The sequence below is a fragment of the Tiliqua scincoides genome, chromosome 2 (assembly GCF_035046505.1).
Source record: "Tiliqua scincoides isolate rTilSci1 chromosome 2, rTilSci1.hap2, whole genome shotgun sequence".
Lineage (NCBI taxonomy): Eukaryota > Metazoa > Chordata > Lepidosauria > Squamata > Scincidae > Tiliqua > Tiliqua scincoides.
This window is the reverse complement of record NC_089822.1, coordinates 98,680,643-98,698,210: the sequence shown is the minus strand read 5'-3', so window position 1 is coordinate 98,698,210 and position 17,568 is coordinate 98,680,643. Positions and strand designations below refer to the sequence as shown.

Genomic DNA, 17,568 nt, shown 5'->3' with positions numbered 1-17,568 from the left:
AGGCAATGAAAATAAGTCAAAGAAGTTCTAGGAAGGGAAGGGCACAAAGCTGAGGATACACTGATTCATGTTTGCATACCAGGAAACCGTAAGGGGTTCTGGCTTCCCTTTACTCTGCACATTTACATTGTATGTACGTGTAGTAAGTTGCACGGAAGCAACAATCTGACTAAAGATTTCACCCTTTCCTAAATAAAAAGTGAATTATTCAGGAGAAATAGATTTGGTGGGAGAGAGATCTTGCCCTCCTACCACCACAGGAAAAAGGCCTGCCCTATCACAGTGAGAACGTAGCATTTGCTCACTTCCTCAATCCACTGTCCCGTCCCACTTCTACCCAATTTCCCAAAGGCTAAAAGAATAGCAGGGAGCGTAGAATAAGGAGATGGGGTCTATTGTCATGGCTAAAGGACTAAACTTGAATCAGGGCTCCTTTGGTCTGAATCTTGCCTTTGCCACACATTCACTAGGTAGCCTTAGGCAAGCCACCCCTGCTCGCCCTCAGCTATAATATGGGGATAATAATACTTACCTCACAGGGTTGTTGTAAGGATTACATCAAGATAATACATGTGAAGTGTATCTGAAGTCGGCCCACATGCATGGCTGATTTGTACAAATTCAAGTATACAAGTTGGCCCCCCCCCCCCAAAAAAAACAAACCAAGACAAAGAAAAACAACTGTTTAATTAGTGCAGGTAATTCTGCCCACTTACTCTGTTTATGCCCGAGAGCATTCTCTCCTGAAACGAGAGAACAAAGCTGCTGTTTCCTCAGCTCACTCATGTTTCTTGTACTGTGCTTTAGGTTTTTAAAAGATAGCACATATTTGCTTTGAAGGAGTTTTGACTATATGCAATTTTGGCATTGCATGCAGACCTCAGAACATAACTCTCACATAAGATGTGGGATGATTGTACACTCAATAAGTGCTATACAAATGCTTAATAATAACAATAATAAATGTATCGGAGTGGGCCAACCCTCTAAAAGGTTATAAGCTCCAAGCAGCTGCCTGAGTTTGCCCAATGCTAACAGTAAGAAAAATATTAATATATTAAGTGGCCCTTTGTATTGAATGAATACAGGGACTGGCACAGAGGACCTGTGGGGACTGAAGGCACATAATTTGAACATTCACCCAGTGTCTGAGTGGCTAAAGAATTGAACTTGAACTTGGGAAACACAGATTCAAGAACTCCTGGATGCATTGTGTGGCCCTGGCCAAGTCTCTTACTCAGCCTCAATTTTCCACTTGGGAAGCAGGAGTATTTTGAACTACCTTACAGGACTACTGTGAAGTCAAATCCAACATAGGTTGTGAAGGACTTGGTAAAAGGGGCTCAGCAGCACCTTGAATGTATGAATTTACAGGCAGAGGCAAAAGCAGGACAAAATACACAATGTGTATGTGTATATGTACCCTGGAAAGTAAAGTCTCACTCAGGTTACTTTCAGTTTGCAGGCTGGAGACAGTTTTTCTGTAGTTTGGGCTAGCCAATCAGTCCCATTCACAGTAGGCTTTTTACCTGGTTCAAACCAAATCATGCTGGAAATGTACAGAACTATCAATTATGCTGGGTTTTCAGCAGTTCTGAGAGTACCTCCTAAGCTCTGAGGGATGTCACAATCAATAATCCATCCTTCCTGTTTGGGTGAAGGGTACCAATCACAAGTTTTGACTGGTGACTACAGCCAGCCAAACTATGTGGACCCTTTGATGTTTGTACTGAATGTGATGAGGGCAACTTCCAGCTATCCCTAATGCTAAATATATCAGATATTTTGAAAAAGTCAATGCAGCAGCTCTTAGCCACTTCTTCTAATAAGGTATAGGAAGCTGAACATTTTTGTTTACTGATTTGATGACCAAGGAATGTGCAGACAGGAGGCAGTCCTAAGAATTCAAATCCTGCAGCCTTGGCTAACAGATGTCTATTGCTAGCAACATATCATCACCTGCTCCAAACCAATTAAATCAGACTGCAGTTCAAGGGCTACAACTGCACTTGCAAGGCAGCAAGTACAACAGTTACCAACTGCAGCTCAATGCAAGACTGAAGGGCTGTCAAAGGGGATATCAGCCTGCAGTTCCACGAAACGCACAAAACCAAACCAGAATGTGATATGGGGTGCAGAACTCAGCTGTCTAGGAATCTTATTTTTAGTTTTCAAAGGCCAAGTTTCTACACAGTGGCCTCACTAAGCCCTCCACCCAAATTCAACTGGACAGAAATTAATCGCAGCTCACTTGAGTCAATTGGTACTGTTAAGTTTGTTCAGAGGCTTGCAAAAATATAGTTGAAAACAGATGACACTGCCTGTAGAATGCAGCTTTCCTTGGTGCAGAATTTTGATTGGGGTGGAGCAATGAACATATAACCCTGGCTTATATGAGAGGCTGTTTGGAAATATAGTAGAATCACTCTGTTTTTTGATAAACAGGAGCTTTAGCTGTAACATGGCTTAGTCCAGATGGAACTGCCTAAAACAGAACACAAATTGAGGTAAATATTGCAAACACAGGATCTGCATATGTGGCCTGTATTATCTAGCTGCAATAAGTACCTCCTTCCAGGTGCAGGCAACCTTCTGGATTTCTGGCCCTGTCAATTACAAGGAGGCTTGAGAAGACACTGGAAGTTACTTCAGTGGCAATCCAGATGCTGTGTGTTTTGTTTTGGACTATGGGATTTGATGCAAGCTTTGTGCTACGTAACAGGAAACTAGGCATGCTCAGAAGATCTAATAAGAAGATCTAATAAGAAAAGCCCAGTATCCATTCTCAATCAAGGTACTTGTGCTTTATTAAGGCATTATTTTACAAGCAGCACAGCATTAGAAGGCTGGGGGCAAGCCATTAGGCACTGCTGCAGTGCACCTTGATTCATTTTAGTGAGTTGCATGGAACCATGACATAGATAGCTGCTGCCTGGCATAAGCACTTAATAGGTTGCATCCACTGGCTGTGAGCCAAACTCTGAGCACCAGAGATGGTGCTCTGAGCATTTAGGGGCCCACTCTCTGTCCTACAACTCCCTAATCCACCTTTCCAATTGCTTTCCTGCCACTCTATTGTACTCCACAGTGGGGAGGAGCCAGCTGCCTAGAATTAATGTTGCATTGAGACAGAGGGCACCCTCCCCCAGCAAGGTCATCTGACCTCAGAATAGTACAATCTGTTAAATTCACACTGACAGTTAAGAGAATTGGAGGTAGTGCAAATCTGTCACATACCTCCAACTTTCCATGCACCATGTCTAGAGAAATACCACACTTTCCTACAAACCTCTACAAAGTGCAGAGAACTCTGGAGTGGGAGGGAGGGAGGGGAAGCTTGTGCAGAGAGCACATCTGTCCCTTAGCATAACAGTGGGCTACTGGTGGCTATTATGTAGGCCCTAATCCCAGAATGTGCTCCGTTCAATTCAGGTGAGGTAAAATGAATAGAGGAAGCCTTGCTTACAAGGAGCTTTCAGGCCTCAGACCCTGTGCAGCTGTTCACAAGAGAGTCATTTCACCAACAGGATTAGTAACTCATCTATTCAGCAATCTGCAATAGAACAGAAGTGTAACCATAAATTTGTTGTCCACAATAAACACAAGCTTAAAGATGCCAGCAGCTGTCATGCGCATATTAGCATTTAAGAGGACAATATGTGCAGATTCATTGTTTTAAGGTCTTGACTTCTTTGGCAAAGGAGATATGACCAACATCCCATTCAGCAACTGTCTCTTGTGACTATTGCCTAGGAAAAGAGTGGCCTTACTTTCTTTCTACTGGGTGGTGTGTAGGTACCCTGAGAGAGAAAGGCAGAAAACAGATGCTTTAAAAACTGAATTGCAGTTTAGGGTTATGGAGGTTGTGAACTGATTGCAATTCACAAACCCTTAAATTAATGATGTCCATTGGGATAACAGAAATGCTGTCAAACTAGGAGCTTCTTTCTAATTCTTGAGATCGTCAAACAATAAAATATTTTTTTAACATTTCTGCTACATTTGCAGGGTAGTATCACATTTTGTTGTTGTTGTTGATTACTTGTGCATATCACAGCACACAAAAAATCCATACTGAAATTAGGCTGCTATCTAACTATCAATTCAAGCCATCTTTGTGCTCTGAAGTATTTTGTCAAAATCCAAAATTTGCACCTTATTGTTAACTGGCACAAACATTGGATTACTCTAAAAAAAAAAAATCATTACCCATATGTTGATAATAAAGATTGTCATCTATAATCACTTGTTAATTTAAACCTTTAGTGCACAAGGATGTAATGGGGGGAGGGAACAGGCACCACAAAGTCACAGCATAGTTGTTCTGCCACAAGACTACACAGTCCAGCGCAAGCTCGCCATGCTGTCTCCATAGGTCAGGACTACACCCCAGTCCGGCACTTGGGAAAGATGGGTCCAGTCAGGTTTGCAAGCCTCCTCTTCCTCACTGAAAAGCAACAGAAACAAATTTCAGGCAAAGCAGCTGTTATATATCTACTCAGCGGATGTTTCAATAGTCTAAACATACAACACCAGCTACAAGGGATAAAAAGTAGTTTTGTTATATCAAGACCATGAAAAACCTTTGAAAAAACTCCACATTTATCTAAACTGCTACAGCAGTTTTAAAATTCAAGTAAAGCCCCAAGACCCACTAAAAGTTTTATCAGTTTTATACCATGTAAACTGACATGGCCTTCTAAGAATTGTGTAGTTTGGTGGGGCCCTGAGAATTTGGTCCGATTTCCTTCTTTTGCTTACCAGAACTACAATTCCCAGGGCTGCATCACATGTGTATTGTAGAGCTTTTGAGACAGCTCTTTGAAAATTAGATGTATCAGTTTCATGTCTGATTTCTATAATAGAAATGAACACTTGCCCCTCTGGTAAGGCAGAACAAAAATAAAGGCACTCTCATCACAGACACAGCAAAAAGAGTGCAGCTGACATCGACATTAGGGGGAGAAAAAGGTTGCTCGCCTTTTGGGGAGAATACTTCCCATAGTCTTTAGGAAGAGTGCAGATATTTCTTTAATTTCTTATTCAATCCCAACATTTGTTACTTCTTGACACAAAGACACAGGCCTCACCAATGAATCCCTCTAAAATTACAATTTCTTCCCTACGTGAAATCACATGCTCCCTTTTCTGGATATTCCATTTAATTAATCTTTTTGCAAAACAGTTCCAATTTTAAATCATTCAAATAAATAAAGCAGACAGGGAGAAAAAATGAGCAAGAAAAGAATGGAAGAGGAGGTCACAATCACACTACAGTGTAGCCAAAAGATCTTCTCTTTCAACATGGAAGCTGAAGCTTTTTCTGAAGAATAAAAAGATATCTCTAGCAAAGTGGTGAGAAGAAGCCGAGACAGTAAAAACTAAGTAGAACAGCAGAAATGCACTGCTAGTTTAGCCCAGGAGGAAAAAAAGGAATTGCCAAGAGGAAGGGCAAAAAAATATCTATACTTATACTTCTTCCAGTTCCAGGTCTGGGGTGTTTTGCCAGAGGCCATCATATCGTTGTATGCGAGCTGCAAACAAGAACTGAGTCAGAGACCTTCTGTAAGCTCTTGCAACCAATGAGGCGAACTTAAGAGTGGTTCCCAGCCAAACTGAAAACTATTCCTTCTCACAAAAGCTGGACTATGAACTGTGAGCTGCCAACAGCATGTTTCCTGTATACAGTTGTTGGAATGTTCCATGCTATCAGTCAAGAAGTGACAAGAGGCTTCTTCATCACAAATGCAAGACAGATATTTCAGCAGACACATCAACCTTTTGCAAAGCAGTCCTGTTATTACGCTTGATCATCCACACATTCCAGCATTCTTGAAACTGAGCTCAAGAGGGCCTGTAAAATTTGCATACACTTTGCATGTTGATAACCACAGGTTCAATCCCCTTCATCTTCAGATTCTTTGGAAGCAAATGGCACTTTTGCTGCTGCTTGGGGGATGATTTTTAACAAGAAGATGGAACAGAGGTAAATCTGGCCTACCTACATGCTGGGGTTCTGATCTAAATAGCTGTTCTATGCAACTGCAAGTAATGAGTAAAACTGAGCCTCTAACGTATTTAATAAAGCAACCACCTGCCAGTATTGGGCTAAACCAGGGCTGTCAAACTCGTTTCATACTGAGGGCCGAATGGCATTCATGATGCCTGCTGAGGGCCAGAAGTGATGTCGTTAGGCAGGAAGTGATGTCATTAAACAACTCTTAACCAAAAATAAGCACTTTTTCTCACTTAGGAGTTCATTAACTGCAAATGACAGAAGAGAAAACACACAAATCTTTATCATATTTCAAGATATGGGAGAGCCCAATTTTCATGGGGGCTGCCCTTTTAGCAGTAACACCTCAGCACTGCTCAGCAGCTGAGAGCCTGAGGGGCTGATAAAAAGCTTCCGCAGGTCGCATCCGGCCCCCAGGCCTTACGTTTGACACCCCTGAGCTAGACAGACCAATGGCTAGATTCAGAATACAGCAGCTTCATATGTTCACAAAGGACTAAACTCAAAATATTCAGTGTTTATCAGGAACACACTTATCAGGCCTTGGAGAGCATCCTAAGAACATAAGAACAGCCCCACTAGATCAGGCCATAGGCCCATCTAGTCCAGCTTCCTGTATCTCACAGCGGCCCACCAAATGCCCCAGGGAGCACACCAGATAACAAGAGACCTCATCCTGGTGCCCTCCCTTGCATCTGGCCTTCTGACATAGCCCATTTCTAAAATCAGGAGGTTGTGCATACACATCATGGCTTGTACCCCATAATGGATTTTTCCTCCAGAAACTTGTCCAATCCCCTTTTAAAGGCATCCAGGCCAGATTCCATCACTACATCCTGCAGCAAGGAGTTCCACAGACCAACCACACGCTGAGTAAAGAAATATTTTCTCTTGTCTGTTCTAACTCTCCCAACACTCAATTTTAGTGGATGTCCCCTGGTTCTGGTGTTATGTATCTGGTGTATCCTATTTTGACACTTCTTTGAACACATATAGAATGGAGTTTATTTCCAGAAGTAGCATTCTCACTCTGAACCGAATGTGTTTGTCCTTAGTGGTGTCAGCGTAGAGCCAAATTCAATAGGCTCCACACTGATGAGACATCATTGATACACCACATTATCACCAACTGACTTGAAACATTGTGAGTTATACAGGAAGCAAAAAAAGCAGCCCAAACCAGGAAATGATGGCACTGAAGCAGCAATGGCTTGGGGGAACAAGGGCACCCAACAAGGTACAAGAAGTTGAATAAATTCCACAATTGGATGTTTCCTGGAATAGTTCCTTCACTTTTCCTCATACTGAAAGTTAATCTCTGACTGAAAACAGAAAAAGGAGAATATTTGGTACAGCTCTAGATGTAGAGTTTGTGACCTCTGAATTAATTAATACCTCTCCTCCTCACATGCTAATCCTTGCCAAAAACTTTAAAAACAGCTCAATTTGCAGGGGGGAGGGGGTTGAAAAAAAATCAAGGCAACTGCAAAGGATATGGGAAAAGCAACTTCTGCCTGCCACAGAGACAATATACAAACAGTGAATTTGACAATGAGGAGGCAGTGAAATTCATGCCCTCCCCCCTCCAATATTTGCTTCCAAGTATAGCAGAAAGTAAATCAGATAGTGGCACAGTCAGTTGGAGAAGCTGACTTACCCAGGTCATTGTTATTCATCATGGCATTTGATGCACGAAGCCTGGGGCCTTGCTGAGTAAAGTGGTACCCAAACTTCAAGAGAGATGTGTTTTTTTCTAACATACTTGCAATCTCCATTTCTACCTTGTTGCCTAAGAGTTGGCTCTTCATTAAAAGAAAAAAAAAGGGAGAGGGGAAGAAGCAAGGTTAGAACAGCAACCCTAGCAATTATTTGAGGATTTATTATTACTATGTATTTATTTTTATAGCATTGTCAATTTGCAAGGAGCTTTTCCACAGAAGAGATGACAAGTCCCTGTTCTGAGGGGCTCACAGTCTAGGGACACACACAAAGGTGAAAATAGAGAAAGGGGTGTCACCAGGGTAGACAAGGAAGACTGTGCAACTATTTCATGCGCCTGTGTTTAGGCTTTGTTGCTGTAAGGTAGAGGGACTCATGTAGTCCCACAGACTTCATGGAAACAGTGGTCTTTTGAGGAGGGAGTTGAAGGCAGTAAGAGACCCCACAGATGGTCAAGGAGTTAGTTCCAGGCATATGGGGAAGCAAAAGGCAGACCCATTGGAGGGAACAGAAGACTTTTGGGGAACTGAAGGTAGTGGAGCTAGAGCAGCGATTTTCAACCACTGTGCTGCAGCACACTGATGTGCCGCAAATGGTCTGCAGGTGTGCCACAGAAGTTCGGGAGAGGGTCTTTTATTAGTTGGGCGTTTGGGTGTTAAAGGTTAAACTAAACATGACAGAGCGGCCATTTTTTGTTTATAGTGTAATGTTTCTGCTCCATTCATGACTAAAGCAGGTGAAATGCATATCTAATATTTTAGCTGCAAAGCTGAGAGAAGCTGGACTTGTCGTTCAGGGTTCAAGGACATGCTAGGTGTGTCCTTTCAAGTCATACCTGTCTTCACCCAAAGATTGCTTCACCCCTTATCTGAGAAGCAGGCAACATGCAGTCTACAAGATACACGTTACATTTTTTAATTCTTCCCAGGAACCATTCCTTTTTTTAAAGAGGTCAGTGTTCTTTGAAACAAACACAGGACAACCTTTTTTTAGGCTTTTTTTTCTTTTGTGCAACTGTAAAAGACTGAAATGGATTTTAATGTTACCTGGTTGTCAATTTTGAGCTCCATCAGGGTTGTGTTATACTGGAGTGCTTCTATCAGAGCTAGGATTCCAGATCCCGAAATAAAATTTGATTCCACATTCAAGCTCTTCAATACACCATTCACTTTTAACATTTCTGCCAGTGCCTGCCATCATAAGAGGAGTGTGAATGGAGAAAAATGTGTATTATTACACTTAATTATTAGCAATAATAGCAATCAATAATTAGAATATTTCATAGTCCACAAAATACAAACATTTGTGTTTCCATTAAGTCTGAAAGTCCATCTACCTCTGCATTTTTTTCCTAATAGCAGTATCCCCTTGGACACTCACAAGCAGGGCATATGATCTTTTGCAATTGGATTCCAACACTTGGTACACAGGTATACCACCCACAAACATCAAAACTCAATTTAACTTTGCTGCCCATATGGACACAAAACCTTCCTCCACTCCCTATCCGTCAGGTTTTTGGCATCCCAGGCTTGAGATTGTTATTAGTCAGGATGTGGCAGGAGGTCCTGATATCTGGGCCTGGTGTGAAGCCATCAGCAAGGCAGCACTGCTGATGCAATCAGCTGCACCAGGTGACTCTGGGAAGATGTGTGCAGTGTCACGTAGGCTATGGTGGAGTGGTGCTATGCACCACTGGACAGCCAATCAGAGTGGGTCACAAGACTGTCTTGTGACTATGAGGTCGCCCTACTCTGATTGGTTGGCCCCGGTATATATGGGGCAAGCACAGACACCAAGGTGTGGGTTGTTGTGGTGGAGTTTCTGCATGCCGTGCTGCTGGTTTGTGTACTGATTTGGACTGCCTTCTCATGACTGTGACCTGCTGTATTCCTGACTTCTGGACCGTATGACTGACTACTCTTCTGCCTGCTCCTTTTACCAATACCTGCTTCTGCAACAAACAAGCCTGTGTCTGCTTCTTTGGCTCTGTTTGGGATTGCCTGCTTCTTTTGATATCTCCCTACGCTCCCAAGCCATTCTACTATTGGGAAAGTAAGGGCTATCCTCCCTTGCTGACCTGACACTATCCATTCCCTTTTTTTGTCCTGGCACAACTATGTCAAAGCTTAAATAACAAGAAGGTAACAGCTTGATCCTTGGCACATTTCCTCAGAAGTAGGTCACATTGATGACAGCAAGATTTACTTCAGGAAAGTGTGCTCAGAATTGCTGCCTAAACCTTATTCCAGTCAGGAGAGAGAATCCTTTACATAAGAATTACACTTTGATGCAGTGCTCAGATAAGAAGAGTTGCAGGGGCCCAGACCCCCCCGTACTTTCTGTGCCAGCTCCCCTTAGCTACTGTTTTTAGAAGGTGGGGGGCATGATTAAATTAAACTGACAGAAGAATCAGAGATTAAAGGATCCTTCCCACTTTTTTCCTCTCCATAATTTGAGCATTGCTTTGTCACCTCTTCATCTAGCAAACCCTTAAAGCTTCCATAAGAAGATTATTCCAGGTAATCCATCTAACACTTACATAAGCGACAGGGTCATTGCTTCTTGTTCCCACTATGCTGAACTTCTTCACATAGGAGTTGCTCTTCAAAGCCTCAGCATAGGCTTTTAGAGTTGGTATGGGAATGTCCTTCAAAAGGAAAGCACACAGATAAGGGCGGTCAACTGGGAGCAGAACCACACATGAAGAGTAATACACAGAGTTCTCAACCCCATGCTTCCCTTGAAACACCAATGTAGGGGCCAGGGGGAATTAACAAATGGGAGGCATCATTACCCTTTTTCTTGCCTGCCATATCACCTCTGAAAATGCCCCACTTGTGCAATTTTTTTAAATAGTCTCCCCTATCCAACTGAGATCTGAAATTGGAAGTAAGTCTACTAATCCCAAAGCAAAACATTTTTGGACAGTTTGTCTTTGGGCTAATTTGCACGGAAGAATAAATGGCCAGTATACTTGAAAACCTCTTTTTGCAAATTCTCTCCTGCAAGTCCCCCACTCCCACTCCACAATAGCATTCTCTCAGCAAACAAACATTCAGATACATGTATCTGTTGAGAAAAAATTCTAGTTCTGCTCTTCACTTAAAACGGCTAGAATAATTAGAGTCAAGCATTGCATTACATAGTGTCTGGCAACAAGCAGAATTGAAATTCTTCCTCCTGTAAACTATCAGGTTCCTAAAGTGGTGTACTCATTTAGATAGCATTTAGAAACGTAAAAGAGAAAAAAACTAAGCAGTGGTGTATTTTTAAAAGGACAACAATATTTACAGTGTTTGCATGGAAAATGAGGAAGGATAGAGCAAGTTAGGTTAGAACCTCCCCTCTGCCAACCCTCAGCTAAATTTTACCTGCGAGGAGTATTTTATATGGAGAACATTCAGCAATGTGATCCCTCCCCTGCACACTGAAGTGTTATGATCCATTCGTCCACCTCATTCTATTCCACGTATAGACCAGCCTGAAACATGGGCATGATCCACAGAACTTTCTCTTGCACAAGCTCAACTGTTATGCTCTTGCACAGTTACGCTCTTGCACAGACATGAACTAGAATGGGACTTACGTAGGAGAATGGCCCAATGCACCGTGTCCACCATTTACTTTGTCTTACTATTTAACACAAGGTCATCTAGGAAGAAGCCTCTACCTTAATATTATTCAGATTAACTTCTTCAAGATCTGGATCATTGTTTTTCACTCGTTCCAAGGTTTCTTCTACATCGGTTGAATTTGGTTCATCAGGAACTGGCTTATATTGTGTTGGCTGAATTATACCTGTGAAAAAAGGGTAACATAAGGGGGGGGGGGTCAAAGAGATCTACAGTTTCCATTCCTATGACCAGTTGTCCTGGTGGATAAGGGAGTAAGGAGTTGTTGCCTGACTTTGAGGGCTCCTGATTTGAGCTCCCCATTTCCCAACACCTGTCGATCATACTAGTTCTTGTGGCTTTTACTTCCTAAGGGGAAACAATACAGGAGCAGGATAAACATCTTTACATTGTGTACCATGTACAGTGATGCCTCGCAAGACGAAATTAATTCGTTCCGCGAGTCGTTTCGTATTGCGAAAATTTCGTCTTGCGAAGCGCAATTTAAAACAAACCAAAACAAAAAAAAATGCAAAAAAATTCATCTTGCGAAGCACAGCCATAGAAAAATTTGTCTTGCGAGTCACAAAAAAAAAATCGCAAAATGCTTTCGTCTTGCGAGTTTTTCGTTGCATGAGGCATTCGTCTTGCAAGGCATCACTGTATATGAAAATAGGAGAACCACTGCAAATTCTCAGAATAAAAGCTCTTAAGTTTATCCACACTCTTGCACTGTCCATCATCATATAAAGCAACTTAGAATTCTCCACATCATATCTAACCCACATTGAAGATTTATTCACTATAGTAGAGTTCTCATAATACATCAAGGATGTAATTGGAAATGCTGGTAGATAATGACATGTTTGAAGTGCATCCCATGCCAATTCCTGATTGCAATAGCATCTCCTACACCCACACATGACTTGTCAAAGAGATTTGGGTATGGTCAATATTACTCCCAAGGAAAACTTTACAGACAGACAGGCAGAAAGCATTCTTGAGACTGGACATTCCTGAGCAGAAGCAGGTATGTTGAGAGGGAGCCTTTTCCAGAAGGAATATTTGATGTTCTTTGTAATATCTGTTCGTTATTGGGAACTCTGTTTAGGACATACTCCCAGGAAAAAGGTTGGTGCTAACACACCGTTAGAGCATACAATCAACAAATATCAAGAGCACTGAAACTTTTAGCTAAGTTCTACAGAATTGCCTGTGACTGCAAATCTTACTTACTGTCTAGTCCCTCCTTGTTGACTATAGTTGAGCTTCCAAGTGCTTCGTAATATTGCTGGTTACTCATTAGGGTGTGCATGCCAAGAATAGCTACATGAGAGAAGAAAAAATTTAAAATGAAACAAAAGCAAAGCAAAATTAATTTGCTTTGACACTCCTTATTTGGGAAAGTGAAAATCTGATCAAGACAAACATCCTAGAAAAAAGCTTGAAATAGGTAGAACTTAACAGTAATTTAAATTTAAATTTTTCACATTTAAAGAAGACAATGCAAAAAACCCAGTGAAGCAGGAGGGGCTCAGAGCTCACATAACAAGGCCAGAATTCTTTGTTGCTTGCTTGACTGATCCAGTATGGATGTCCATTTACATAACAGCAGGAATTTGCCACATCTACTTGCCCTTAGAAGACCCACACAACTTGGCCCCACTGCAAGAAAAGGGCCTGGTCTGTCCATGCAGCAGAATTAAACAGGAATAAGGTGGTAAAGTGGACTATATCATTAGAAAATGTATGAGGTATACTGCTTCTAAATGCTCCTCAACATTTTAAAAAACAGAAACCATGTATAATCATTGGTTAACACATCTTGGGAGTTTGTTGATTTAATAGTATGCTGCTGCTAAGAGTTTAAGAGTGATTTTATGATGCAATTTTACTGCAAGATGCTTTTGTAAGCTATGGCAGAAAAGCCGAAGATATAGATTAAATTCCTACAATTAGAAAACTGACAGGATAGCAAGAAAGGTTCTTCCATCTGGAGTGAATTTTTAATATTCACAACCTTTGCGATTCCTCCACCCAGTAGCATAGCTATAGGGGGTGTGGTAAGTACTGCATGCAGCAATGAGCCATGTAAGTAGCCCTTCCTACTTTCCACTGGAGCCATTCGGGGCAGCAACAGCAATGTGCAGGCGCTCAATGAACCAAATGGCATCTCTTGCATGTTGTTGTCGATGCCCCAAATGGCTCTGATGACAAGTGAGAGGGGCCACTTACATGGCGCATTGCGGCACCTTCATTACTTACCATGCCACCAGAGGAGGAGGAGCCAACAGTGGACGAAGAGACATGTCCCCAGGAGCTCCTGGGAGACAGTTTGGTGGTTGGCAACCTTCAGTCTCGAAAGACTATGGTATAAGCCTACAGCACCAGGTATTCCCAGGCGGTCTCCTATCCAAGTACTAACCAGGCCTGACCCTGCTTAGCTTCCAAGATCAGACAAGATCGGGCATGTGCAGGGTAACAGTTGCTGCGGGAGACAGTTTGTTTTCCCACAAATACTGCAGGTCTGAAGAGGACCTGAAGATCTTTGTTAGGAGAGACAAGATCTTCATCGGTGCAGGTATCTGGGAAACTGAAAGCCCGACCGGGGGGGGGGCTTTCTTCTCAGAGGAATCTGTGACAGTATTTGGGGAGGTGCAGTGATCTGCAATCAATCTGCTGGCTCCATGCTGAGATGCCATATGGAGGGGAAAAAAAGCATGAAGTGTAAAGTTTAAGCTGGAAATTTAAGATAAGCAAGTGTTAATATTGTCCCCGGCTCTGATTGACTGATTTGGCTAAAAGCCCTGGATACATTGGAGGCGTTAACAAGAGACTTTTTAAGGAGTTTGAAAGTGCTCTTTTTCTCTGTTGTGGAATAAATTGGTGGTGGATTATAATTACAACTATAACTTGGGTGTGAACTAAAATCCAGAATTATTCTTGGACATAATTGGATATAAATATAATTCTCATTAGATTTGAAAGAGCTTTGTTTTCTCTGCACCAGAGACAGTGAGACTGTTTTCTTTCTTTTTGTTTTCTCTCAGTTAACCGCACTGGACTGTTATTTGTAAGAGGTATGCAAGGAATGCGGATGGCAGAGTAGTAATGACGTGGTGGAAGTGAGGAGAATAATATGTTGTGGACATCTAGTGGACTAGAGAGAAATTGCAAAATGGACTCTGTTCCAGAAATGTGGATACAGAAAATCTTGATTAATACGGAGAGATTGCTTGTTATGGAGCGACAACAGCGGAACTGGTCCTTGCAGATTCAAGCTAGTCTGGAGATGCTTTCCCAACAGATAGATGTCTGTAAGGAACAATTGGAAGATGTGAAGAAACAAGCAGAAGATAAACAAGGGAGTGAAAAAGCGGACAAGGAGGAAAATCAACAGGATGATCAACAGGACAAAGAAGAGGCGCTGATGGAGATTAAGAAAGATAAGATGGACAGAGAAACAGGAGTGCACAAATCACAAAATTTGTTGGAACAAGAAGGAGAAAATATACCCCAGTTAACTATCAGATTCTGTTATAGAGATAAATTATTAAAGATATTACAGGGAAAAAAATGGAAAGTAAGAAAGAAAAAGAACCCTGAGGGGTAATCTGAGGGTTAAAGAAAATTGGAGGATTTATTCAGCTAATAACAATGGTCTAAATTTATTTGAAGAAAAAAAAAAAGAACATGTATGAAATTGATAAATATGAATTAGAATGTATTAAAAAAATATATAGCTGGATATGTAAACGTGTGGAAGAATTGTTTTATATGTGGTTATTATGTCAAAGAAAAAACGTGTAATTAGATTGGAGTTGAAATAGCTGAGGTGATAATTTTGGCAATTAGATTATTTTGTTTTAATATTAATGAGCAATTGAAGTTAGTTTACGCTTGGCAGAAAGTGAATATTTAGAAAATATAGTATAGGGCATTAGGGAAAATTTATTGCATATTATATAAATATATGAATAAATCAATAAGAGGTAGAAATAGATGAGTAAGTTGATTAGGAGATATAGTATGATTAATTAGTAATGGTATATGGTATTTAGCACTCCTAAATGTATGTTATATGTTTGTATGTTTGTGTGTGTTAATAAAAAATAATAATTAAAAAAAATTACTTACCATGCCACCAACCTTGTAGCTACACCACTGCCCCCACCTGCAGTCTGAAGTGGTGCAGTCCATTCTACTACCTGAGACACAAACTCAGAGCCTCTGAGAGGAATTTTAACAGGGGATACAGAGTTTCTTTTGGACCCCTTCCCAACGAGGGAGGGGTGAAACAGAGTGGGATGGCAATGGAGGCAAAACAGGTAGGGGGAAAGTGACAACAGCCGGAATAGTCTTTGGAGTCCAGGTCTACCAGTCTTCCCAATGCAGAGCTCAGGTTTACCTGTCTGCTCTGCTTGGTGTCAGATACAGTAATACGGAAAACCAAATGTACTCCTACGTCAGTTGCGTGCCTACCATTGACCGCCCTGGGGCAAATGCACCAGGTGCCGGCCGCTGGGACCCTGCGGAAGCCTCTCTGAGGCTCCTGACGGGGGCGGAAACTGTGCTTCTGGTATGCTAGAAGCACAGTTTATAGTGTTGGGGAAACTCACAGAGGTTTCCCTGGCATGGGAGGAGGTCACGCGAGGCTCTGTGAGTCTCTGGTGAGTAGGGGAGGTGGATTTCTGCCTGGGAGGGGTGGCGATAGCCCACAGGGGGCGCCATCGCGGAGCTTTGCCCTGGGCGCAGAGCTGCGGAGGTCCGCAGCTGTCCTAAGCCTCTCTAAAATATTTCAAATCTAGAAAATCATTGCAGGAGATTATTCTCATTATATTTAGGCTCACACTAGAATGGAAAGTGTCCTGTGTACACCAAAACTGACTTCTGCAGTAGCTACATTCCTGCAGCTATGTAGCTGAGCTTCTATACACTCCTTCACGGTTAGCAAATTCACAAACCAAAGAGCTACTGTAGCAGGTCAGTTTTCTCCCAGATGTGACACTGTTAAGGAATGTATGCAATCCTGGGCCTGGTGTGTATGGCTTGTGGCAGTAGTCATCGCCATGTGCCCACGGTATTGCCCCCAGCACCGTGCGGGCAGTGAGATTGAAGAATGTAAAATCCCACGAAATTTCTAGGCCCCCTTCTTTGACTCCAGGGCCCCCATCCTGACCCTGGGCCCAGGTACAAATTATCCCCTTTAACCCCCTCTCCTAGGCCCTGCTATGAGGAGCTTAAGTTTTAAGCACTTAGGCTACCACAGCTCATACAGCCATGAGTACAAGTTGAAATCTTATCCAAGACACAGAAGCAAAAGTAAGGCTATGGTTCGGATGACAGGGTAGGTGACAATCAATATAAAAAGAGACCTCCATCTACACATGCATGAAAACGAGACAGAGGAATCTTGAAGTGATTAATTGGACTGAACCATTTTGGACAACAACTGGAGGGGAAGATACCATTTTTTACTACTCCCTTGTGCAAAAAAGACCTCTGGAAATGTAAAAATAAAGTCTAGCACAGACCCACTAGGTGGGTCATGAACCAATTTCAGGTGGGTCCCCATTCATTTCAATATTTTATTTTTAATATATTAGACTTGATGCTCCCATGGTATGTGACTGCATTTGGGGAAATGTTACAGATCTGTACTTTGAACAGGCTACTATGTATATGCTTTTAACAATGATAGTAAATGAGACTTACTCCTGGGTAAGTGTGGGTAGGATTGTGAAAAATTTTCCTGCTTGATAACATCACGTCCAGTGGATCCCGACAGATTCTCATTCTAAAAAGTGGGTCCCAGTGCTCAAAGTTTAATAACCACTGGTCTAGCACATTGACCAGTGACAAGCCCTAACATGGCCCATTTCCTGCATGCTAGTTTTCTACTTGCTGAAAAGTTTTTATGCAAGAGAGCATTCAAAAATGCCATCTCCCCATGCACAGTCTGTACAGTTCATTTTACCATCTAGTTCTGCTGCAAGTGTAGCCCAAGGCTGAGGGCCATGTTTTCTAGAAGAACTTACACAGTAGCATTTCTAATGAATTAAAAGCAATATAGCAATGCATATAAGCCCATGCTCTTCAGATTCTGCCTCTAAGCCATACCATAGCAGGTTATAGAAACAGCAGCAAAAGCTCATTGCCAGACATTCAGCCACTGAGGAGCCAGCATTCATTTTGCATTAAAAAGAGATTTGATTCTTG

The 17,568-nt window shown here is 41.9% G+C and overlaps 1 protein-coding gene and 1 pseudogene across 2 annotated transcripts in view; both read right to left on the bottom strand.

Annotated features, from left to right (window-relative positions):
- Positions 1-3,624: 3,624 nt before the first annotated feature.
- The window catches only part of TMOD1 (tropomodulin 1), a 43,034-nt gene continuing 29,090 nt past the window's right edge, over positions 3,625-17,568 (bottom strand). For both annotated transcript variants that reach the window (XM_066615202.1, XM_066615203.1), the window contains 6 exons: positions 12,586-12,675; positions 11,409-11,536; positions 10,278-10,385; positions 8,782-8,925; positions 7,674-7,818; positions 3,625-4,447 (listed from right to left, as the gene is read on the bottom strand). In XM_066615202.1, coding sequence (XP_066471299.1) covers positions 4,383-4,447; positions 7,674-7,818; positions 8,782-8,925; positions 10,278-10,385; positions 11,409-11,536; positions 12,586-12,675 — 680 coding nt within the window. In that variant the 3' untranslated portion in view covers positions 3,625-4,382. The remainder of the gene's footprint in view (positions 4,448-7,673; positions 7,819-8,781; positions 8,926-10,277; positions 10,386-11,408; positions 11,537-12,585; positions 12,676-17,568) is intronic.
- LOC136642613 (5S ribosomal RNA) lies at positions 13,726-13,845 on the bottom strand (annotated as a pseudogene).